Source organism: Protobothrops mucrosquamatus, unplaced genomic scaffold, assembly GCF_001527695.2.
Source record: "Protobothrops mucrosquamatus isolate PMUCROS unplaced genomic scaffold, P.Mucros_1.0 scaffold472, whole genome shotgun sequence".
Classification (NCBI taxonomy): domain Eukaryota; kingdom Metazoa; phylum Chordata; class Lepidosauria; order Squamata; family Viperidae; genus Protobothrops; species Protobothrops mucrosquamatus.
The window spans coordinates 368,550-385,749 of NW_015386793.1; the positions used below are offsets into that span (position 1 = coordinate 368,550).

The 17,200-nt window shown below is 37.4% G+C and overlaps 1 protein-coding gene across 1 annotated transcript in view; it reads right to left on the reverse strand.

Annotated features, from left to right (window-relative positions):
* Nucleotides 1-4,908: 4,908 nt before the first annotated feature.
* EDEM3 (ER degradation enhancing alpha-mannosidase like protein 3) overlaps nt 4,909-17,200 on the reverse strand; it is a 36,644-nt gene continuing 24,352 nt past the window's right edge. Inside the window, exons 19-20 of the mRNA XM_015816639.1 lie at nt 13,324-13,509; nt 4,909-8,628 (exon numbers count right to left, since the gene is read on the reverse strand). Of these exons, the coding sequence (XP_015672125.1) occupies nt 8,252-8,628; nt 13,324-13,509 (563 nt within the window). The 3' untranslated portion in view covers nt 4,909-8,251. The remainder of the gene's footprint in view (nt 8,629-13,323; nt 13,510-17,200) is intronic.

The following is a 17,200-nucleotide window of genomic DNA, read 5'->3' on the forward strand; positions in this document are numbered from 1 at the left end:
TCCGGCTGGTGGCTGAGAAAGAGGTTGGGAAGTAGGGAGAGGATGGAGGAAGATGGAGTGGTTGAGAGTTTTACTTGCATTCCTGTTCTCTAAAGGGGCGGTCCTAGGGTTTGATGAGGGCGTGGCCAGGTTTGGGTGGGGGCGTGGCCAGGGGAGGGAGGTGAGTTCCACCACCTTTTCTCTGAGAAAAAAAGCCCTGAGTATGTGTCCTTACTTTCTGTATCCGAATGATCTTTTTTCCAGGTTCTTTGAAAAAGCTTCTTCCCTCCCCCAGTATTTGAAATCTGGGCTATCCTGAAGCATCAATTTCCACTGTGCAGAGTAAGATATTCTGACCATTTTAACTGGGGTCTAATAGTTATCTAAAGTGTTTTTCAACCTCACGCTGGCTGGGAAATTCTGGGGGCTGGAGTCCAAACATCTTAAAATTGCCACGGCTAAGAAAACTGGTCTAAATGTTTGGATGATGCTTCCTTAAATTTCTTCCTAGAAAAATCATTATGTGTAGAAAAAGTAAATTTCTCTTTTTACACACACATCCTCCATCCTAATGCCCACATTAAGGTTATGTAGAAAATAGAGATAGGCCACAGTCAAATTGTGCCAAACAGATTTTTAAAAAGTACTGAGATCTGGCCTGGTAAGTTTTAAGAGTATCTGTACAGTGGTACCCTGGTACTCATCACTAGTTCACTCTGGGAGGAGTGACAAGTACTACAAATGATGAGTACTGAGCAAACCATGTGACTTACCACATGACCCTTTAGACAACGAGACAGCCAACGCCAGCAAGTTCTACCTTGCCCATCAAGTACCAGGAGAAAGAAGAGTACTGTGAAAAGATTCTCACTTCAAAATGAGTCGAGTATCAAAGCAGTCAAATTCAACAAGTTTTGAAGCAGTCAAGTACCAAGGTATGATTATAATAAAATAAGCAACAGCAAAGCAAAAAAAAAGAATTTCTTATTCTCCATAATTTAGCAATAAAGGTCATGTTTTCCAAATGTGCAAATTTTAAAGGAATTGGGTGGTTCTATCATTTTATTACTTGTAAACTTGTAGAAAATTTGGGAGGGGGAGAATTTTTTCCAAAGAGGATTTGGAGCAGGGATGGGGATTCTAGGAGAAAAACTGCAATATTAAGGGTTAGGGTTTGATCTCTAATACTGTTCAAAATGGGATCCATTTTCCAGTGGCAGGGAGTGGCGCAGTCAACCCAACCGTAAAGGAATCAGAAGTTTAGAGTCAATAAGCAAAGTCCTACAACTTGAACAATCCTTGGCTACACCAAGAAAACAAAACTTTTCATCCCAAATACCTTAGTGTGATTGCTTTTTTCAACTCAAAAATACATAGTTTTGTGGTGTTCATCTGGACTAAATAAAAGAATATATGCAAATAGTAGCATTTGGATAGTGCTGGTTCAAATTGAAATTTGTCGAATTTCATCATTCATTCATTCATTCATTCTTATTTTATTCTGTGACATATTCCCCTGGGTTTCTGTCTCAGTTCTGCCAAAGTAACTTGAGTCAGTTATGATCTATTTAAAGTCAAGGATTCAGATGTCCATTGATTAGATAGGTCTCCTCGATAGATTTTTATTTTTCAAAGAAAACCATTGGTCCAACACTTTTAGTAGCATTTTCAGGTTGTTGACAGATGCTATCAAGCTGCTTCTTCCCCACCCATATCTTCTCCCTAATAATGTGTTGATGTGTGTTCAGCATTGTTATAAATAACACTTCCTGCTTGGTTCCTTTTTTTTTTTTTGTCCCAATTTTCTCTAGATTTTTTTGGCCAAGGACAGCAGGAGACGATCTTGCTGTTCCTGATCAACCTAGTCCTAGCTCATTCCTCTGGAGAGGTCTTCCAAGGTTGAACCTTTCTATAAAGGAAGTCATCATCCTGAAAAATGCTCATTTGGCAAGACTCAGAAATTGTATATATGAATGAAAAAATACATTAAGGACATTTCTGTTTTCTTTGGTCCTGAGCAAGCAGAGTTGCATGTTCTGACTTTACAAGACAAATGGGACAATAAAAAAATATGTTTGTTTTGCAGCTATGAAGCAGGCAGACGTTCAAGTGTAGAAAACTCAAAATTGTGCATTCAATCAGGCAATAAATAATTTATTTCACTTTTTAAAAATGCAATATGCACTTTTCCCTAAATTCCACTAAAAATGTTTCTGCTACATTCATTATACTTCATTATTTACTTAACTAAAATTCAGAATCAAAGAAAGAGGGATAATTTAGCAGTCTTCGAAGATCCTTCACTTTATTACAATTATATGTAGAAAGAGAAGATTGTAGTCCTACAATTCCTATAATACCTAGCCAGAATGATCAAAAGGATATGGTCATTATAAACATGTATGGGACAAATCCTAGCTATAAACATCTGCAAACAGGAAGAGACTAAGAGCCAAATGTGTCACAAGAGTTCCAGCATATAGCAAAGCCAGGAGCGGTCCGCATCTCATAATCTGATCCTTGTAAAGGCATATAATCTATACGCTAAAGTGAAAAAAGTTTTCTAAACTTGGATTGTCTACATGAAGGAAAGAACAAGGCTTCTTTGGGTTCCTGTCTGTGGGCTTCTTAGATGCATCAGGTAGGCCACTGTATGATAACTTCTGACCAGATGTGCCTAGACTTGGCACAGCATGGCGGTTCCCATGTTCTACCAACTCAAAGTAACCCCTTTTTGCCTGAAGTGTTCAGTTCTAGAATACAACAAAGGTTTCAGTGATTTCCTGGAGCCCAAATACAAAATACAAAATACAAATATTTTTGAAATACCCCACTGTGCACTGTTCCTACATGGACTGCGGAACAGAATGTGGGTGTTTCATTAATCTACTGCTAAAATATCTCCTCTTGAAACTCATCAAACGTAAATATGCTTTATGTTATCCTTTTGAAGCTTCAATATTTCTGCATAAATGTAATCTAAAATGTGATCTGTTCCCACGCAAGTCCCAAATCCAGGTAAAGAAAACCAAATTCAGCAATCAAGTCAAAAAAATGTACTTGTTCATTTATTCTTGGAGGAAAATGAACCAAAGCTAAAATACTTTTTAATTTCATAAAAGGAAAAAACTTCTCCAGGATCCAAACAAGTTTTACTTTGATGATTAATGCAACCAATTATGTAATAGCCACCTCCTGATCTTATAGGAAATAAGTTGCAATTCTTAAACTACCCAAATATCCAACATAATTTAATCTTGAATTGGAGGATAACTGATCAAAGAATACTTCAAAATCTTAAATCTATTGAGGAGAGGAAGAACAAATGCCGTTTACTACCTTTTCATGAACTTCCATAAATAATTGGGTGGAAATGAAATTCTAGGCTAGAGAATTTGGGTCTTATCCAAGGCTAAATATGAATCAAATTCCTGGTTTTGGTCTTAATCTTTAGTGCCATCTATTGCTGCATTGTGGAAACTTCATCAACCAGAAAAGTCATTGGTTTTAAAATGCATTGCTTACCTAACTCATAGGTGCTAATTAATTTGTTAAAATGTACCTGATTTTTAGCTTACTAAAACAAACTCCAAAAGCCAAGAAATGCATTGAATGGGCTCAAAAAAGGCTGCATAATTTTTTGCCCCCAGGATTTACTGTCTAGTTAAAGCCAGACAGTTTTATTATAACTGTTTTTATAATACAGACTAATTTACAATCTAGACCATGGATGATGGAGACTTAAGAATCCTGTTCACAGGAATCTTTTTCCTGTTTGTAGAAGCTCTAGTTTTCTTTGAAAAAGTAGTGTTTAGTGTAACTACATTCTATCTCAATTTTGCACATTCCTTAAGATCATTGTGGATATAGAGGAGGTATCAAAAGGTATTCAGGTAAACAAAATATAGCGTTACCAAGGTAGCAGACTATACCCACGACACTAAAACTAGACAATAAAATTACAAAAACCAGATTACTGTTATTTTTTGAATGAGGGTAAGTTGAGTTTCCTGTATGTTTTTCTGTTGCCAGACTTCATTGGTTTTTGCTAATTCTAATGACAAAGATAGCAATTAATAGTACTTTTAGGGGGGAAATACCAAAAGTGTATTGTATAAGTAGACAGATTGGATTATGCATTTCATTGCCACCCTATGTGGTTTCTTCACTATGAGGGCCTCCCTCACCCAATTAAGGCAGCTTGAGCTGCTGCAGGACTAGTTCATTGCTATCAGTTTGGATAAAGGAAGATGACTTTCTCTTTCTGTTGATAAAGAACACAATTAGGTCCAGTGTTTGGTAATCAGTCTGGACAGCCTCCTAGATTTCTGAAACATGTTACATCTCCCAGACAGAAATTAGAACCCAAAACATTTACTGTGCCTTTAAAGAAAGAAGTCTTTAGTAGTTCAAGTAAAATGATGAGGATTCAAAACAGGAAATGATAGCAAAAAAATGCTGGATTGTGCCGCAAGGTTTTGATGGGTCCTCTGAGAAAATTAACTTTGAAGGATGCCTTGAGCACATGCAAAAATAAAACCACAGTCTTGTGTTTATTTCATCCTAGATTCAATTTGAACACCTGATGCTTATGTTGCCTCAATACAGGGAGGCCAGATGGTTATGCCTAGCTGGGGATATAGTTGCATTGGAGGATGTATGACTTAATTCTTTCAGTAGGAGGCCTCTACAGACCTTAGTGCATTCCACGATTGCTAGGGACTTTTCCAAAGTATTGCCAATATGGTCTTAGCATATTGCTTTTCACTCCTCTCAGAGACATGTCTTTTAAAAGAAGTGTGTACATGTGCAATTTGGATTAATGTGTATGCACTTAATGGAATATGCATGTACTTATGGAGAGCACAGATTATTTTGAGTGTCAACTTAAATCGTTAAGTCTCAATGAACAATTTATTGCAGCGCTTTGACCAGAATATTTACATGTTTTATTAAATCTTTACAATCAGCAATTATAATCAAGTAGACAATTTTATATACAGAGATTATGTACACTTTGAGCTCAGACTTTTACATCACAGTACACGTTTGCCCTTAGGGATATTGTATACGCTTAAAATCGCCAGACCGAAAAATCCAACAGTAGTGTTAACAAGCACCCCTTTAGACTTTTTCATAAATTACATCATAAGAAAATATATGGCTGTAAATTGGGCTGGTAAAAAGTCTTACAAAAATGTGGATGTATGGTATGCATTCATAGAATGTTCTCTCTTTATTGTACTGACTGTTGGTTTATATCATCCCTCGGACCTCTTTGTACCTGCGCTAAGTAACCACATGGAAAGAAAGATGGAGACAAAACAAGCAGGTTAAGGAAGAGCCCAATTAGAGATGAAATAATAGTGTGCCAACTTCTGCACGACTTCCCCTTTAGGTTAGATGCATGCAAGTGGCTTTCGTGCCTCTCATAAAACATGTCAGGATGGTAGTCTAAAAAGGCTGATGTGAAGATCTTAATTAGGTAACTTCTCTCCAAAAAGCCATTAATGTAGTTAATATGTAAACCTTTTTACTGTTGAGCAGGCTTATGGCTGTAATGAAGAACTAGATATATAAAAAGGACAAGCTATATCTGAGGTAGACTACCACCTTTCAGATGCTCCTTTCTAATGGCAAGCAAGTATTTCAATAATCCCTGAATCAAGGAGGAAAACTCAAAGCATTTGCAGACATTTAATGGCAGGCATAACCTGACATTCATGATATGAACTGGGTATAGGGAACAGCAGGTGTGCAAATTCTTAATAAAGAGCTGTATTAATAGTTAATGTAAGAGGTGGTGAAAATTTAGTGGTTGTGTACACAGATATGAATCTGTCCAAAATGCTTTGTGAATTTACGCTACTAGTAAATGATCTTATCAGAAATAAAACGAGCAAGTCCTGCTACAGGACTAAAGAAAACAGCAGCTTGGCAAATTATTCTAAATCAGAAGAAATATTTTAAAAGCCTTTACTAAAGGTGTTCTTCTTCTGAATATGCAATGTAGTCCAGGTGTTTTTAATGTATTTTGTAAGCTCAAAACTCGTTCTCCCCTACCACAGGGCCCTAAACTATCAAATGACACTTTAAAGAATCCAGTGCTGAAGGAATATCCTATTGCGCAAAAATCAAGCTTCACATCTAAACACAATTCGGGGTTCCTTGTATGCAAATAAAACATCTTTTTAAAAGTTAAAGGACACTTGTTTTGTTAATTCACTAAAACTCACGACCATTTGCATCCAATTCCTGCAAAAGTCTTACCTAGGTATCAAATTAATCTGTACATTCAAAAGGCTGCTTTACACATTGTTAATTTTTTTTGTAGAAGGACCTTTCAGCAGTTTGCCCTACCTACCGACTGTACATACGTAACTGCAACACAAGTGGTTTTAATCATTTACTGTGTATCAATCTTTTGTGACCAAGAAGTAACTCCAACCTATGAGAGCAAAAGGATAATTCATTCCATCTTCAGTTCCCGGCTCAGTTGGAATATAAAGCAGAGCTGGTTGAACTCTCACGCCATGGCGGTTGACCTTTTCCTGATACAGAAACCCATTCTTATCACTCAGTTCTATGGGGAAACAAAATGCTGTGTGAGAGGGAAGCCACCGGTTCCCTCCAGAAATCTGCTATCGGGTGCAATATTGGATAGTCAGGTTTTAGTAATAAGGAAAATGCAGAGAGATGCAGTGTAGCGGACTTGCATATGACAACCCTTCCCTTACTACCTATTGCATTTGTTCATGTGATCTTTGTCAATTTTTGCAAGAAATCAACTATACATGAAAAAGCCAAGTACAGGATGCAGTGCATATGGCTGTGTCAAATTATTTGACTTTTTTCTTCCTAAAAGTAAAAAAATGGAAAAAAAATGAAATTATAATGTTAGGCAGTCTTATTTGCTTTGTTTGCTACACTGGGTTTTGTTTTTAAAAAAAGGAAACTAAATTTAAACTTAAGACATTCGTGAAACATGATTGCTGTGAAATATTTCTGCTACAATTGGAAAAAGAATCTATACTAGTGACGTGCAAAACGTTCTGAATTCAAACTGCTCTGTTCCAAGTTTGAACAGGACTTTTCCAGAAGGTCTCTGAATGCAAAGCACAAAATACCTGCTATGAACCTAGGTCAGGAAGGCATTCTTACAATAAGCACAGATTCACCCAAGTTGGAAGTTGAAAGGTTTCAAATTCAACATGTTTTGCATACCTCTCAACCATACATGATACTAGTTTTTGCTTGACTTCATATTATGCTAAGGATGCATTATTTTTTGTTAAGATACTGACCGCTTTTTACAGAAAGAAAACATACAAATTTTAAGATACACACAGAACAGGATGATTTTGATGTAAGGCCCACTTAATTATAAAAAATGCAGAACAAAATACATTAAATCCTAATGCAAGATAATTTCGTACCTTTTCCAGAGATTGGGAAGGATACTAAGTTTGGCTCATCTTGGACTTGCCTTTTAATGCACAACATTCAAAACCAAAGTGATGGGAGTGTAGAGAGGTTTTTGTCCCATTATCCATAAACAAGTTTAAGAATTATCCACTTTTTCTTCTTTTTTTTGTTAATAGAACACATTGCTTTGGTTTATAAACTATCTTGTCTTGAATTAAGAGCAAAGAATAATATCCAAGTGAGTTGGTCATTCTTCAAAGTGATAAAATGGAAGAAGTGATAAGGAGGTACAGCACACTTACTACATTAAGTGGCACAAAACAATCACAGCTGCCCATTGCTTCGCCTTCACCATAAAGGCACAACAAACTATTTTCCACCAGGTCTCCAAAAAGACTTTGAGATACAATATTGACTCTCAAAACAGCATTGCCACACCTGCCATTCGTGGCCTTTATGGTCCAAGATGTAACGCTACAACTGCCCACTCAGGCTCACTGGTGCATTAATCCCACTGCAGTCATTTCTTCGCCTCCCGAAGACTATGCTAAGCTAACCCACAACAATCTGGAACACAGGAAGGATTCATACCATTTCCCCTGAATGAACCCTTCTGTATTACAGCACCATGCAAAGGAACTCTGCAAATGGGTCGATTGCACATTCCCATTTTTAAAACAAGATAAACAAACAAATAAACAAAAAAAAAACCAGTTCAAATTATAACACATGCTGGCTTTTGCAATAAAAACCTGGCTGCTTGTCACAATACTGAACAATTCTTTTTGAATTTCAGATATCAGAGCCATTATCTCCTCGATAAAGTTCACAAGCAAAGTATTTGAAGTTATAGTTCATCTTTTTCCATCATTTCAAATGCTTCTATGTCTTCATTCCAATCAGCTAATATTGATTCCATAGATTGATCTTTATTACTCCAGTTATTGTTGGGACTGGAATCTGTCTCAATCTTTGATTGTTCCTCAGGATGATTATCCTGTTCTGATGCTTGACTGCTACTACTAGTTTCCTGGAATTCAGGGGTACAAGAATCTTGGTTTGTTTGAGGAAAACTATTACTGTCTGACTCTGCAAATGAGCTCAAATCAACTTCTCCTTCAGATTCTTGAGAGACCAAGTTCAAATCTGTTGAAATCTCTTCCATTTTCCGGTTATGAGAATCATTATCAGATGACATCTGATCCACGGTTTCCATTTCCAAATCTTAGAGGCAAGGGGGAAAAAAACATTTTTTAAAAATATTTCTAGTTTACTTCCAGCTAAAAGTACCATATGACCATAAGCAATATCAATTTACTTTTTCTTAACTATGATTAATAGTGTCAAAGCTAAACTCCCAAATACACACCCTTTGAGGTTCTTCAAGTTTATATATGTCAGAGAAGTATTATAAAGAAATAAGTATAAATTACTTACTTGATTGCTAAAACAAGGATAATTTTCTCCTCAGGAAATTAATTAACCTAGGTTTCCATGGAACCAAATGTTTCCCCTTACCCTGAGCAATTGTTTCTGAACATATTAGCATTAAAATAAACAGCATTGCAGAATTTGTCCAATACCATGTTTACCTATTTTGAGTCTAAATTTTCAAAGCATTCTAATATTAGGATGTACTTAGAATCTTAATCTCCAGCATTATTTGAAAAGAAATCTTTGATCACTGCACTAGATTCCTGAAGCTGGAATTAAGAAGCTAGTTGTTGCCTCCCATAATTTATGTGCATCTAAAATATTCATCAATTTTTTGCGCTGTGGCGATTTTTGACCAAGCAGTGATGATACTGAAGAAAATACCTTGATTACTCTCTCATTTATCATAGTTTTCTTAATGAGAGCACCCAACATAGGCATATTTCTACAACTAGATTTTGGATCAACATGTCAGCAGCATCCCAATAACTTTTAAGCACAAACTATCCATAAATTAAGGCTTAGGTCTTGCTGACTAATTTACCATTCACTTAGTTGTAGTATTAGGAAACATCTCAAAGTATCTTTTTATCTTTCTCTCTCTTGGTAAAATATGTACAGATATTTTTAATACTTACTGCTATCAATAATGTAGTTTGGAATCGTTTTATCTTTAAATATAGTTGCTGACATTCCAAAGGTAGCACAAGGAGAAGGGAAAAAGTACATGTGCATAAATCCACAAACCCACCAACTTTCAAGTATGTTCATTTATTTATTTAGCTGCTGCTTTAGAAAAAAAGCTCTCTAAATAAGATCTCAACAGGATTTATATGTGTGTATTTATTTGTTAACTAGATTTATAAAGCCACCCAATTCAATCAGTGTGACTCTGGGCAGCATACAGCATGAAAACAAACAATACCCTCTCCCGCCATATAACATGAAAACATTTACAGTATATAAATATAAAATACAAAATATAGAAATGGCATTGCACCATAACAAAATAACCAAAACAGGACTCCACTCAAATGGCCTCTAATGGCAGGAGGAGGTGAGGGAGCCAGCTCTTAATGGCTTTCCTAAAAACGAGAAAAGTTGGGCCTGTTGTATATGGGTGGAGTGGGGAATGACAATGTTCCAAATAGGAGCAACCACAAGATTTAAAAGAAAGGACTTGGAGCGTATCCTCCCTGTTGGGAGCATGTGGGGTGGGCAGACGTTCTTTGGAGATGGTAGTCCCTCACGTAAGCCAATTCTATGCCAAACTGGGTTTTTAAGCCGACAACCATCACTTTGAATTGCATCCAGAAGCCTACTGAAAATCAGTCCAGTTCACACAGTAGCAGTGTTATATAGCATAACGAGATGTGCTCATAACTACCGACTTCGCTGCATTCTGGACTAACTGAAGATTCTGGATGGTCTCCACATTGCAGTAATCCATGATTAATCTCAGTCCAGGAATAGGTGCAACTAGCACATAAACTGCCGTTGTATAAAAGCCTCATTCGCCAGAGCTGCCACCTGTTTTTTGAGTAGGAGCTATGAGTTCAGGAGAATCCCCAGATTGTGCAATAAGTCTGAATAGGGTGCCATCCTATTCGAAATGCTGGAAACCCTCCAACATCTAAATGAGTGGGTCCCCAAATCATAACTCCTCAATTTTGGCAGAATTGAGGGCACCTTCTTCTTCCATATCCAGGCCCTCACAAACTCCATACATGGGAAAGAACCTCAACAGTTTCACTTGGACAGCCAGGGACAAGGATGTATCACTGGATATCATCTGCATATTGATGACACCTCACACCAAATCCCAGATGACTTTCCCCAGTGGCTTCATGTAGACGTAAAAAAGGTGGGTGGTGAGTATAGAGTTCTGAGGCACACCTCAAGTAGCAAACTAGGGCTCAACCACTCCCCTCCACCAACACTCACTGGAATTGGCCTTGGAGCAAGAAAACCCAGCCCAAAACAGTGTCACCCACTTCTTATACTCTAATCCTGAAATGGAGGTGACAAGCAAGGCTTTAATCTGATAGCAAACTTATTTCCCATAGAATATAGCAGGAGAAAGTTAGGATCATACTTAACATTTACACACAGAGAGAGAATTCAAACTAACTGAATTTAGCTTGTCACAATTTATTTTTTCCTTAACAATTAAATCTAATACTTCCTACTGCCTTAGCTTAAATAGGAGATAGAATGAAGCTTCTCTTCTTTTTTTAAAGTAAAGTTTTATTGTTACTTTTGATTAAATGCCTGTTATATAACCACACAATCAAAACTCATAACCCCAATTGTCAGAAATTTTCATTATTCTTGTGATAACCATTCTTCTATGTGGTTACAACTGATCATTCTCAGAACCTTAAAGGCTGCAAAATTTCTATTGAGAGTTTGTGTTTTTCAGAACCTGCCTGGCACTTTTTTCACATTTTTTTTTCCTATGCATTTTTTCCTACATTCACTATATTTGTATACTTTGCTTTTATGACTTCTCTTGGACTGTAATTAAATACAAAGTATTAGTTATTATTTTCTAGTTCCTCTGGAAGGGTATCAGGTTTTAATATAATTAATATTCTTACATTATGAAAATATGTTTTAATTATTGAAATATATTTCAATAAAATATTTATTTTCTTATTTAAATATATTTCAATAATTATATTAAAGTGTATTGTTATAATATAAGAATATTAATTAATTTATTTATTTTATATTTATTTTCTTATATATATATATTCCAATATAACAATTCTCTTGGCCCTTAAGTCTCCATTATTAACAGATTATGAATTAATTGGTTTTCATCTTTTCTGTTAATGCTACTTTCACTGACATCACTATAGTGCTCTTCCTTTTGGAGATGCCCAAATTAGTTCAGTAACAAGAAAATAAAAAATTTCAAGTACGGTACTGTACAAAAAGATATCATCCCAAGCTGGTGGGGTGCAAGCAATAGTATGTTAGCTTGCAATATAGTTTCTATCTTAAAATAATTTCTGTTCAGTCAAGGAGATACGTCCTAGCTCTTTCTCTATACTAAGCTTTTCGTTAAATTTGGGCAAACAAAAGTATACTTTGAACTGTTATCTCACTTCAACAGAAAGGAAAACAAAAGTTTCCACACATAAGAAGTAGCATCAGAGGACCTTGGTGTATGTACAGAAGCTATGCACACACATATTTACATTGTTTTTAATGTTAGGTGATGAAATCATTAATTAAAAATATCTGCAATTTCAAGATATCGATAAGATAATATGGGCAAAGAAATACAACAATACTCTTTTAAATGCCTTGATCTGACAGTATGAAAATGAAGACTCAATCATCCAGGCCAAAAGTATCTAAAAAGGCTAACTCATGGCAACTGAACCAAAGTTTATTAAACTGAGATATTTCGTTACTCATCCACGTAACTTCTTCAGTCAAAAAACATTTTGATTGAAGACGTTACTTGGATAAATAATGAAACATCTCAGTTTAATAAACTTTGGACCAGTTGCCATTATTTAACCTTTCTAGATACTTGGTCTGACAGAAATTATAATTTGAAATAGCAGTCATTTCCAGAAAAAAGTATGAATGCCTAATAGAGACAACTTCTGGTAGTTTATACAAACAAAACTTATAATGAAATCTGGAATTTGACCTATAGTTTGCTACAATCTCCAAAACCCCATTCTTTATAATACGTATTTCAGAATTTTCTCCAGCATTTTTCTAGAACCTAGTAGACTTTGTAAGACTAAAGTCTTCCAATGAAAATTGTTGGGTTAAACATGTATTTGTTTATTTAATAATTAAAAATAATTTAGCCCAAATGTTCTCCAGACGTAGAAAGAAAAACAAACAAAAACAACCAAATTATGCTGTTTCTGTACTTCTACGCTATCCCCAAAGTTCAACATTGCAATATTCTTTAAAAAAAATAACAAAACATTCAGGTTAAAAACTAAAAATGGTCTTCATGAAGTTGCAGTTAGTTAATTTCCTTCTCATTCTTTCTTTCTATATTCTTTGCAACTAAAATTTAAAACTACAAGTAGTCCTCAATTAACGGTGGGGCACTGGAATTGCCATCATTAAGCGATGCAGACATAAATTGTGTCACGTGAGCATGCTGTTTAGCAATGGCAATTACAGCAGTCCTGATTGCTGACATTAAGTGAGGACCACACAGGTTCTTAAGCAAGGACTTCCCATGACTACAACTCTGCCTTTCTGCCAGTTTTCCCAGTGACTTTCCTTGTGAGAAGCCAGGAGGGAACATTGAAAATGAGGACACTACAACAGTGGGACTTCCAAGGCCCAGTTGTAACTACCACTCATTCAGTTTCGCTGTGAATATGAACAGTCACTGATCATTAAATAAGTACTACTGTGTGACTTATTGGGACTGCTTTTAATCTTAACAAAGACATACTCTTACCTCCTTTTATTAGAAAGCAGCAATTTTGTCCTTACCTCTGTCTTTTGCTTTATCTGAAAGCAGTACTTCTACACCTTCATATGACTGAATGGCATCAAGAATAATATTTCCTTCCTTGTTGAAAAGAAACAGCATGGGGATAGTGATATCGTCTGTATCCTTGCCATCACCCGCCATTTGAAAAAGGGGAGCTGTATCACTGCTACTTCCTTCATTATCATCTAGGTAGTAAACATAAGTGTTTTCCATTAAAACTTCCAGTGGAAATTTCCATCATTTCTACCACATTCACATTTTTATGGAGTATTTTATGCAGTGCGTTCAGAAGGTATTCAGACCTCTTTCACTTTTGTAAATTGTTCTGCGGCAGTGTCAGGATCCAGCTATGTTTCCTTTCTATCTATCTCCTCTGATCTAAAAAACCAATTCTTACCCTCTCCTGAATCCTGCCATATTCCTAAGGGGGAGGGGGAGTATGCATGAGGGTTTTATTACTTTCACTTTCTCTATTCACTACAAAGTAACCTTTTGTTCATTCGCCTGGGGTCTGCTAATCATCACAATGTAACCATTAGCCTTTTATCCTATGCCCCTCTGAACTTCTCCTCCTTACCGGCCAGCTAGGAAGGGGGGTGGTGGTGAAAAGATGCAGCTTCCGGAATCTGGTTTATTTATCCGTCATCAAAATAAGGTGTGAGGAGCTGTTGAATGATTATGTACAACGGAGCCGGATTGATGTTATCTTTTCCTGGATTTAACACCTAGAAATCTGCAGGGTGGGGCTGCTTAGGGACACTTTAAAACATCGATTTGTAAGGAAATCCCTCAGATCCTGTCTATCATGCCTGCTATCAATTTCTCTTAATAAAAGTTCCTGTTGGAAGAAACTGTTTCCAAGAGTTCTGCTTTCTTGAGATGTGGATTGAAGTGGTTCCTTACAGGCAGCCTGATTCTACAGTTGCTGAAATTTATTTATTTTTCTCATTAATCTACACTCAGTAGCCCATAATGACAATGTGAAAACAGAATTTTAGAAATGTCTATAAATTTATTAAAAAGAAAAAACTGAAACATCACATTGGCATAAGTATTCAGACCCTTTGCAACAACACTTCAAATTTAGCTCCGATGCCTCACATTTCGCTTAATAATTGCGGACATTTTTCTACACATTGATTGGAGTCCACCTGTGGTAAATTAAATTGATTGGACATGATTTAGAAAGGTATACACCTCTCTATAGAAGGCATCACAGCCAACAATGGATACTTGTAGCAGAGCAAAAGCCATGAGGTCAAAAGAACGGCCTGCAGAGTTCAGAGACAGAATTATTGCAAGGCACAGATCTGGGGAAGGTTACAATAAAATTTCTGCTGCACTGAAGGTTCCTAAGAGCACAGTGGCCTCCATAATTCTCAAATGGAAGAAGTTTGGTACAACCGGGACTCTTCCAAGAGCTGGTTGCCCAGTCAAACTGAGCAATCAGGGTAGAAGGGCCTTAGTAAGAGAGGTGACCAAGAACCCGATGGTTACTCTGACTGAGATCCAGAGATCCTGTGTGGAGATGGCACAGAGTTCCAGGACAACCATCACTGCAGCCCTCTACCGATCTGGGCTTTATGGCAGAATGGCTAGACAGAAGCCTCTCCTCGGTGCAAAACACATGAAAGCCCACTTGGAGTTTGCAAAAAAGCATCTGAAGGCCTCTCAGGAACAAGATTCTCTGTTCTGATGAAACCAAGATTGAACTATTTGGCCTCAATCCTAAATGTTATGTCTGGAGGAAACCAGGCACTGCTCATCACCTGCCCAATATCATCCCAAGAGTGAAGCATGGTAATGGCAACATCATGCTATGGGGGTGTTTTTCAGCAGCAGGAACTGGAAGATTGGTCAGGGTTTAAGGAAAGCTGAGTGGAGCAAAGTACAGCAATATCCTCAATGAAAACGTTTTGCACAGCGTTCAGGACCACAGACTGAGTTGAAAGTTCACTTTCCAACATGCCAACAATCCTAAGCACATAGCTAAGACAACACAGAAGTGGCTTAGGGACAACTGTGTGAATGTCCTAGAGTAGCCCAGCCAGAGTTCTATTGAAGATCTTCTGGAGAGACCTAAAAATGGCTGTCAACCAACGGTTGCCATCCAACCTGACTGAGCTTGAGAGGATTTGTAAGGAAGAATGGCAGGAAATCCCCCAATCCAGATGTGCAAAGCTTGTCGCGTCATACCCAAAAAGACTTGAGGCTGTAATTGCTGCCAAAGGTGCTTCAACAAAGTACTGAGTTAAGGGTCTGAATAGTTGTGCCAATGTGATATTTCAGTTTTTTCTTTTTAATAAATTTACAGACATTTCTAAAATTCTGTTTTTACATTGTCATTATCGGGTACTGAGTGTAGATTAATGAGAAAAAAAATGAATTTCAACAACTGTAGAATCAGGCTGCTGCATAACAAAATTGACAAAAGTGAAGGGGGTCTGAATACCTTCTGGATGCACTGTATGTGCAGTAATAGACTTAAGTGATGTATTTTTTTCATGGCAGCAATAATCTTTAGAAAATTATTTTAACAGAAATAGGGTTAGGGTTAAGGTATCTATGAAGTACAAATACTCATAAGGTTGTTAAAAGAATTTTAGATATATCTTTAAAAATGTTCTGGATAGGTGCTGATTTTGTACAATAGGTAATATCACTGCCTAATATTACAAGATGTCATGAAGAGAATCCAAATCCCAGAAGCACAAGTAAAAATTACAGTGACAGAATAAAGAACTTCTACTGATATACTTTAAACACATAGAGATGTATATCTGCATCCATCTCTAAGCAACAAGGCCTAAAATAATGTGAGGGTTTAACCTCAGTTTCTCTACAGCTTCTATCCCACCACCCAAATCATAATACATGCTTAGAAATGGAGTACAAAGCAGTACAATATGAAATATCCCATTCTAAAAAAAGAAATGCCAACATTCACTAAGCTAGCAGAAGTCACCAGAATGAACCTAGGCAACTGTCTGGACTGCCCTTCTTAGGTCTACTTTTTGCCTCTATGCCAACTTGCCATTTGGCTTTCTTTGCCAAATCTACCTGGTGGTCTTGGCATACGGTTCAGATACCAACACAATCTTAAGACACTGAACTACTAGCTGAAGTTGTTCAAGGAGTCCTATCCATTTCAATGTTAAATATGGGTTACTATACAGGTCCTCGAGTTATGAATGTAATGGAGCCTGCCCCTTCCATTCGTAACTCGAGGATTTGTAGGAGTGAATCTCATACCTTGAATGTGATTCACTCCCAACTTTCGCCCACGCATTCGCTAATTTAATGCTTGGGTGAATGAGTGGCTCATTAAGTGAACATGAGATATCTCAGGGTGGGTAAAGGCCATGAGAGGCCTAATGATGGATTAGACCATCTGCTTCAGACCATCCAAGCCCCCCCACTGAGATACCTCATGCTCCCTCCCCTGGGGTCCTCACAATTGCTCCCCCGCCCAATCCTATGAGGATTATCTTACCTTGTGAATATCTGTCATCTATCCAGCCTCTCTCTTTCTTTCTCTGCTCCCGGCAAAAGCAGGAGGAGGCCTGCAAGGCCCAGAACAGATCTCTGGAAGCATGTGGCCACCACCCACGGTCTCCGTTCTGGGCCCAGAACAGAAGCATCCCCCAGCCTCCTTTCCAGGTGGCAGCAGTCCAATGCCGCTGGCCCAATGCCCAGATTGAGAATCCGGAGGTCTGCGGAAGCATCCCCCAGCCTCCTTTCCGAGTGGCAGTAGTCCAGAAAAGGTCTCCAACACCCAGATCGGGACTCCAGAGGCATGCGGAAGCCTCCCCCAGCTTCAGTTCTATTCTCTGTTGCAGAGAACAGAGGCCAAAAGTACCGTGAGATCATGCAAGA